The following is a 10,000-nucleotide window of genomic DNA, read 5'->3' on the forward strand; positions in this document are numbered from 1 at the left end:
GTGTTTCGTTTGCTCCTGACCTTCATAGAATGAAAATATTTCACAAAGTTTAACAAGGTTTTCTAATATAGATCCACAGACTATTGTGATAAGTGTTTTAGTGTGAATAGGTATGGTATAACAAATTATGGGGTTTATCTATTTTATTTTTACTTTCATCATATTTTGCTTTGGTTTTGATACCCCAAATTCGAAGCTATCTCTTTACAACTCTTCCTTTTCATAACCTATCATACTTTAATAAACCAGAGTCCATTTTCTGTAGGCTGTTTGTTGAACCCAGTAAACGACGGGTACTTTTGCTAGTATTATATATATTATATTATTCATTTAATATATATATTATATTATTCATATATTATATAAATTATATTATGCATGTATTATATTATTCATATATATATTATATTATTCATATATTTTATATATTATCTTATTCATATACTACATATATTGTTCATATATTATATATATCATATTATTCATGTATTATAAATATATTATTCACATATTATTAATATACTATATATATGATAATCATGTATTATATATATTATATTATACATGTATTATATATATTATATTATGCATATATATATAATATTATTCACGTATTATATATATATATATTATATTATGTATATATTATATATATTATATTATTAATATATATATATATATTATATTATGCATATGTTATATATATTAAATTATTCATGTATTATGTATATTATATTATTCATGTATTATATATATTATATTATGTATACATTATATATATTATATTATGCATATATTATACATATTATATTATGCATATATTATATATATATATATATTAAATTTTTCATGTATTATATATATTATATTATGCATGTATTATATATATTATATTATGCATATATTATACATATTATATTATGCATATATTATATATATTATGCATATATATATTATATTATGCATATATATATTATTCATATATCATATATGTCATATTATGCATATACTATATATATTATATTATGCATATATTATAAATATTATGTATAGTTTTTATACATTATATCATGCATATATTATATACATTATATTATGCATATATTATATACATTATATTATGGATATATTATATACCTTATATTATGCATATATTATATATATTATGCATATATTATATATATAATGTATATATTTTATATATTATATTTTTCATATATATATATTATATTATTCATATATTATATATATTATTCATATACTATATATATTATATTATGCATATATTATGTATATTATATTATGCATATATTATATATATTATGTATATATTTTATATATAATATTATTCATATATTTTATATATTATATTATTCATATATTATACATATATTATATTATGCATATATTATATATATTATATTATGCATATATTATATGTATTATGTATATATTATATATATTATATTATGCATATATTTTATATATTATATTATATATATATTATATATATTATATTATGCATATATTATATATATTATATTATGCATATATTATATATTAATAATATTATTTATATATTATGCTATATTATACATGTATTTATATTACGACATAATTCCGTCGAAGTTAATTAACAATGAGTTTGGCCAGTTGCAGATGGGTTACCGTTTGAGAATGCTAGGTGCTACATATACAGTTACTATCTGTTTAAGACCATTGGGAGTGATGCAACGTCAGTATTCTTTGATATGTATCTAGAAGGAAAACTCTGATCTATATATATATATATATATATATATATATATATATATATATAGGGTGTCCGTAAAGTTACTATACAGTCTTATTGTTTTATTGTATTATATTTGTGTTAATAGTTAATATTTTTTTTACAGGTTTATTTTTATCAACATAAAGGTGTTATTTCTTTTTATTTCTTTTGTTACAGATCTAAATTAATGAATGTTTAAAAGAATTGGTACATTAGCTAGATCTTTTGCAGATGGATTCAATTCCACGTCCCATATATAACAAAGTTGTATTTTCTTTTTAAATAAATAGAAAAAAGAGTTTTTAACATAATATCAATAGAAAAAACAGCAAATTATAGGAGTATAGATATACATTTAATTTATATACATACATTTGTGGGGTCTCTTTGATCTCTCTAATAACATTAGAAATTCGACAATACTATTAATTCTACTACTACTGTATCCATCGGGTCATCCCTTCAGCCCGGGTTCGATTTCTTGAATACGAAAAAGTGAATTTTCAATGGCAGTTAATGTTTTAAAAAATAAAACCGAAATAAAAATAAGTCTCTTTCTATTTGTCATATATATATATGTTGATGCAAAAAATAATGTTGTTTGCGCACGTGTGCGTGTATATATATATATATATATAATATATATATATATATATATGTGTGTGCATTATGTATATATATAATAATAATGATGATATTCTTCGTTGTTTATAATTGATCATTCCAGTGTTCCGTTTTTTTAAAATCAGTTTTATTGTTTTAAAAACGAGAGAGAGAGAGAGAGAGAGAGAGAGAGAGAGAGAGAGAGAGAGAGAGAGAGAGAGAGAGAGAGAGAGAGAGAGAGAAGCGAGAGTGATACATACTACGTACAGGGGGTAAGCAAATTCAGACAGAAGCTTGGAGATGGGTACCTTTCTGACTATATTGCTAATTAAAGCCTAATTGGAATAATTATAATGGGTTCCTTTTTTTTACGTAATCCTAATATTAAGGAATATTTTAGCACGCATTTTGTGTGATTTATATATATATATATATATATATATATATATATATATATATGCGTGTGTGTATATATTATGTATATATATATATATGCGTGTGTGTATATATTATGTATATATATATATATGCGTGTGTGTATATATTATGTATATATATATATATGCGTGTGTGTATATATTATGTATATATATATATATATGCGTGTGTGTATATATTATGTATATATATATATATATGCGTGTGTGTATATATTATGTATATATATATATATGCGTGTGTGTATATATTATGTATATATATATATGCGTGTGTGTATATATTATGTATATATATATATATATGCGTGTGTGTATATATTATGTATATATATGCGTGTGTGTATATATTATGTATATATATATGCGTGTGTGTATATATTATGTATATATATATGCGTGTGTGTATATATTATGTATATATATATATATATGCGTGTGTGTATATATTATGCATATATATATGCGTGTGTGTATATATTATGTATATATATATGCGTGTGTGTATATATTATGTATATATATATGCGTGTGTGTATATATTATGTATATGTATATGCGTGTGTGTATATCTTATGTATATATATATATATGCGTGTGTGTATATATTATGTATATATATGCGTGTGTGTATATATTATGTATATATATATGCGTGTGTGTATATATTATGTATATATATATATATGCGTGTGTGTACATATTATGTATATATATATGCGTGTGTGTATATATTATGTATATATATGTGCGTGTGTGTATATATTATGTGTATATATATGTATGCGTGTGTGTATATATTTATGTATATAAAAATTAAATAAAAGTTACAATAAGTTTACCAAGGTAATCAAAATGGTAAACTTAAAATATATTATAAATATTAAAGAGTTAATATTTACAAGTAAAATAAACTCAACCAGATATAAAAAGCTCAATAAAATCGAAAAGGAAATAGAGCTTATAATATGAACAAATGATTAATAAAACATGTTAAAAGACATCTTGAAAAAGAGTTAAAAACATATTTAATTTTAAAAAAGGAAGCACAAGATAAGTGGATAGTCCTTAATCCGCGGAGTTTCGAAGAAATACTCTCCTTCTCATCAAATGGCAGGAATTAGCAAAATGCAGGATCGGATTTTGCATATAAAAGTATTTAATGAAACTACAAGTAAGTCAAAGATCTTACTTGGTTAAAAAAAGGGTGAGGTAAGGGGAACAGGAGGCAAAAGAAAAATGTGAAATCTTTTTATTATTTTTCTTTTGCCTCCTGTTCCCCTTACCTCACCCTTTTTTTAACCAAGTAAGATCTTTGACTTACTTGTAGTTTCATTAAATACTTTTATATGCAAAATCCGATCCTGCATTTTGCTAATTCCTGCCATCTGATGAGAAGGAGAGTATTTCTTCGAAACTCCGCGGATTAAGGACTATCCACTTATCTTGTGCTTCCTTTTTTAAAATTAAATATGTTTTAACTCTTTTTCAAGATGTCTTTTAACATATTTTATTAATCATTCGTTCATATTTATGTATATATATATATATATGCGTGTGTGTGTGTATATGTATATGTAATATGTAGCACGAATATTTCTTATTTAAATAAGATTTAACTCGCATATATTTTGTATTTATATAGCTGTATGTCTATGCATGTATATATATATATATATATATATATATATATATATATATATATATGTGTGTGTGCATATATGTGTGTGTTTGCATATATATTTGTGTGTGCATATATATGTGTATATGTGTGCGTGCATATATATATATATTTATGTGTGTATATGTATGTATACATATATATAGTGTGTATGTTTACTTGTGTGCATATATGTATGTATACGTACATATGTATGTATATATATATATATATATATATATACACGTATGTATTTATGCATGTGTGCATATGTATATACGTGTATATGTATCTCTACGTATGTATATGTATACGTGTGTGTATATGTACATGTACGCATTATATATGTGTGGATGTTTGTATATGAATAATATATAGGTATGTGTCTATATATATATAGTAGGTGTAGTTTGGAGGTTTCGAACTTTAAATTAAAATGAATCATAAGAAAAAAAATTATTGTACAAATATATGGTTTATGGCCCCCCTCTGTTCGTGCGTATATGGCGTAATTTAGAAATCCCAATTTTCACAAACTTATGCAATAAATTAGGGCTATATTTCCACCATAAGTGTCATATGATGTCTTCCAATTGGTCTATTGTATCTAATTTACCAACGTAAACATGGGACTTTACATATCCCCAAAGAAAAAAGAATTAATGGGGTTAAATCGCACGAAGGGAGTGGCCCGTTGACAGGTTAGTTTCATGAAATTATTTGTTCATCAAATTTTCCTCTCCGTAAATTGATCGTATCATTTGCCATTTAGCAAACGCTGCTCGCGTGTCAGTCTCTTCATGGTGAATTGCCAAACCAAACTGATCCCAAAATAATCGATAGCTGTCAAATTTACAATTAAAGGTAATAGAGTTGTCAATTTAAAGTTCGCTGCCTCTAAATAGCACCCTCCCTTAATCTGTCCGTTCCGATTTTTCTCGAAACTATTGATCCGGCTGAAATTTTGAAGGGACCTTTATTATGATAAGGTGCAGCGGACTAAGTATTTTGGTATTCATTCGATGCAAAGTTAGGGATCAGAAGGCCTTAGTAATTAATGCAAGAATGAGTCATTATTTCAACCATCAATTTGGCATAACGCACGCATTGAAGTCAACGGCTATAAGTTTTGCTTGCTTTTAACGGACTAAAACGCACCCTATATATATATATATATATATATATATATATATATATATATATATATATATATATATATGAAGATGTTATTTATTTGTTTTACGATACTTTTTGAACGAATTCAATTATTTATACGAAAGTGCATTTTTACCTAAATGCGAGTTGGGAATAGTTTTTCCTTTGACCAGTTTGGTACTCCCAAATGGGGGGGGGTAGCATATGCATTGTTTTTAAAATAAAATTAGCGACTGGCACGTGTTTCGTCGTCTACGACTCATCAGAATGGCTGAATCTAGCGAGATTCGAAATTAGGACCCTATGGTAAGAAGCGTAAACAAACATCTACCACTAGCGTGGATAATTATATTTTTAAAACAATACATCTCCCACTTCCCATTTAGGGGTATCAAATTGGTCAAAGGAAAAATTATTCGCAACTCGCGTTTTGGTTAAAATGCACTTTCGTATAAATAATTGAATTCGTTCAAAAAGTATTCGCAAAAAAAAACGAAAAAAAACAAACAAACAAACAATAAAACAAAAACAAATAAATAACATCTACGTAAATCGCGATATATTCAATTGCTAGTGGTAGAGGTTTACGTCGCCTCTTATCACGGAGTCCCGATTTTGAATGTCGCTAGATTCTGACGAGTCGTAGACGACGAAATATGTGTCAGTGGATAATTATATTTTAAAAACAATATGGATTCGTATTACTGTACACATAGATTCGAAAAAGTTGTCAAAAAACAAATATATAACAAATAAATGTTATCAAAGGCAAAATAAGTTACTTTTCTACCTAATTGGATATATTTTTCGTGTTTTTATTCATTGTAACATGTTTATTCAGCTCGAAAACCATACAGTGTTTACCGATGTATTGGAAAATTCAAAATGGCGCCTGAGTCTCTCTTTAACACGGTAAGTTGTGGAAAAGGTATTATAAATAAAAAACTAGACAAAATACTATTAAAAACACACCGAATATATGTCAACATATGTCACGGTAACATATATTGAGCGGGTTTTTAATAGTATTTTATCTAGTTTTTTATTTATAATACCTTTTCCACAACTTACCGTGTTAAAGAGAGACTCAGGCGCCATCTTGAATTTTCCAATACATCGGTAAAACACTGTATGGTTTTCGAGCTGAATAAACATGTTACATTGAATAAAAACACGAAAAATATATCCAGTTTGGTAGAAAAGTAACTTATCTTGCCTTTGATAACATTTATTTGTTATATATTTGTTTTTTGACAACTTTTTCGAATCTATGTATACAGTAATACAAACCCAACAATATATATATAATATTTTCTATAAGATTATGGAAGTTAAAAAAAAAAAGATTATCGAATGTAATAAAGCGATGTAGTTAAAGAAATCTATTTTCGGTGCGAGGAAAGAAATTAAAAAGCAAGCATGTTCCATTTTTAGAAATCTCAAGTATTAATTGGTTTCAATTAAAATCTTTTCTCCTCCTCCTTCTCCTCCTCTCTGTTGTAAAGTAGTTGTGTCTGCTTTTCGTGTTTATGTCCGATGATTAAAAAAAAAAAAAAAAAGGCGGGGAGAAGGAGGAGGAGGAGTGTATGGGAGGAGCAGGGGGAGGAGTCGAGTTTCGTGTGTTTGTGTGTGCGCGCGTGTGAGAGAGGTTGTTGTTGAGTGTTCCTACGGTTGTTTTTGTTTGTGTGCGTTCGAGGGATGATAAAAAAAAATGTCCGATGCCATTTATGCCCGCCTTCTCTTGTGAGATTGATGGATAGAAAAAGAACGGAAGAAAAAAAGAAAAACAGAAAAAAAAAAAAAAACCAGAAAAAAAGAGAATCGAAAGAGAAGGAATCGAAATGAAATAGTCACGAGGCGAAACCGACGCAAACAATTCGCCTCCGTTTTAATTTTTATTTCTGGAAATCTGGACATAAAGTTGCGCTGCTAACAGAAAAAAAAAGACTGCGCGACTAGAAAGGACTAATAATAAGGCAAAAACACTAGTGGAATAAACCTCTTAACGAGCCTCATAGTATATATATATAATATATATATAATATATATATATATATATATATATATAAAGCGTATATTTTATATGTGTGTCAGCGATCGACAAACATTCATACGTGCCCATAGAATCAATTAATAAGATATGCGAAAAAGCGATTTATTACATCGGGAAATTCTTGATAGCTGAACGTTCTCATCCCAGGAATAATGAATTTATTGGAAATATTAAATCAAGCACAACAAACAACTGATACATATATTAAAATAAGTGCGATTGGGGATTGCGCAACACTTGCTTCACGATAGACCCCCCCGCGTGGGGGTTATCCATTGTCTATATAGACTAAAAGGAAGTCTTTTGATATTTATAGTCATCCGCAGACTGTTTTGTTGCATCACAGTGTCTCGTGGTGGCTAAGGCTTCAAGCTGAGATCGAAACGTTTTTTCTTTTTTTTTTTTTTATGACGGCGAAGCATTCTATCCGCTACGCAATCTGCACAAGCCACGGAAAAGAGGAGGTTTTTAATGTTTATTTAAACAATAATAATTGACGAAAGTGCGCTGTTTGTTTACAAAAAGTCTAGTATTATCGGTAATGGCAGCCCACGATTTCAATTACTGGAGTACTCAGCCTATGAATTCAGATTAGTTGTCGTTTTGATGTGAATTGCAGAAGAAATAAAAATAAACAAACACAACTGCAACAAAAAGACAACAACAACAACAAAAACAACAATAACAACAACAAAAAGACGACAACAACAAAAACAACAACAACGAAACAACAACTAACACAAAAACAACAAAACAACAACAACAATAACAACAAAAACAAAGCAGCAATTGCAAAAAAAAAAAAAAAAAAAAAAAAAACTACATTTGGTTAAGTATCTATAGAGGTTCGTTTCAGTTTCAATAAAAAAAGAAATGAAAAATACGTTTTTATTGGAGCTTTCTTTTCCTAAACATATTCATTTGAAAAAAAAAAGTATCTGAACACATCAGTCCAGTGAGTCCACAGATTCATTCATACACATATTGACACACAAACACACACTCAAAATTACAGTCACACACACACACACACACACACACACACACACACACTGAGTACCAACCATTCATGATGCTGTGTTTTTATATTTCTTGTTTTCGAGCCAACGCAATAAACATCTAATTAAATTCGTCCTCGCAATTTCGTCGCCGTAGCAAAGAAACAAACAAAACATGGCGACAGCGATCGCCCCGTCTCACTGTCGAGTACCTTTTTTTCAGGTAAGTTTTAAAAAATATATATTAAAAAAAAAAAATACTCTCCGTTTTGGAAGATTTAAAAATGGATTTTTCTTTTTGTTTTTGGTGCCAATCGTATCTTTTTTGTTATTTGCTATGAAAATAGAAGACTTTACAGTCGCAAAAAACACGCGAACGCATGCCACGATGCCATGCCCGTCAGTTGCTTTACAAATGTTGGCATAGAAAGTGTTTATCGCTAGAAAACGGTTCTTTGCTAAAATACTGGGGTAGTCTAAAAATAATAATATATAATCAACTATATTCAAGGGGCAATCGGATACTCGTATTCTCGTTAAACTTTTTATTCTGACTAGATGTTTCTTTCAAAGTGATTTTTTATTTATTTATTTATTTATTTTTATATATATAAAAGCTTCATAAATGCTTCTTTTCTTTTTTTTTTTTTCTTCGAGTTAATGCTCCCGTGCTTTCTTCAAAGCTATCGGCTGCAAAATGAAACGAGTTTTTTTTTTTTTTTTTTTTTTTTTTAATAATTTTATTATTTTTAAATAAGCAAACAGACAAAATGATTGGGTTTGGAAAGCTTTTGTAAACAATGGGAACATTAACTTGAAGAACGCCCCCCTCATTTTTTATAGTATTTCACGGCTATATAATTGGAAAACGATGAGTTCAAAAATGTATACAGAAAAGAGTATAAACGATGAAAATGGTTGTATGTTGTTTTTTCTCTCACTACATTAAATCAGTTAAAATCGGCTTAATATTATGCAAGAAATCTGGAAAAAAAAAACACGTTTGAAATGAGCAAATACGCTAGAATAATCGAAATTTGTACGAGAGTGCCAACATCCTAAAAATGCTTGTTTTTACCTTTTTTGAAAGTACTTTCCAATGCTTATCAGATTACAGACTATACTATTAGCAAAAAATAAAAATAAAATAAAATAAAATAAAATAAAAAAAAAAATATGACTTTTAAGACGGGGGGGGGGGTCATTTTCTCGTTATAACCTACTAATCAGGAGACACGTCGGTGAAAAACTGGACATTAAGTCCGGTAGCAATTAGAACAGTTTAACGAGAAAGTGAACCCCCCCTTCTTAAAAGTCATT

General features: G+C 27.5%; 1 protein-coding gene across 2 annotated transcripts in view; it reads left to right on the top strand.

The window, feature by feature from the left end:
• LOC145248125 (uncharacterized) overlaps window positions 1-10,000 on the top strand; it is a 264,381-nt gene that overhangs the window by 33,944 nt on the left and 220,437 nt on the right. Inside the window, exon 1 of one of the 2 annotated variants that reach the window (XM_080109936.1) lies at window positions 6,833-8,903. The exons of the other annotated variant lie outside the window; for it this stretch is intronic. Coding sequence (XP_079966062.1) covers window positions 8,856-8,903 — 48 coding nt within the window. The 5' untranslated portion in view covers window positions 6,833-8,855. Of the gene's footprint in view, window positions 1-6,832; window positions 8,904-10,000 lie in introns of those variants that run through there. 2 annotated transcript variants of the gene reach the window in all.

Source organism: Euprymna scolopes, chromosome 26 (genome assembly GCF_053919585.1).
Source record: "Euprymna scolopes isolate OS-2025 chromosome 26, ASM5391958v1, whole genome shotgun sequence".
In the NCBI taxonomy this organism is placed as follows: Eukaryota; Metazoa; Mollusca; class Cephalopoda; order Sepiida; family Sepiolidae; genus Euprymna; species Euprymna scolopes.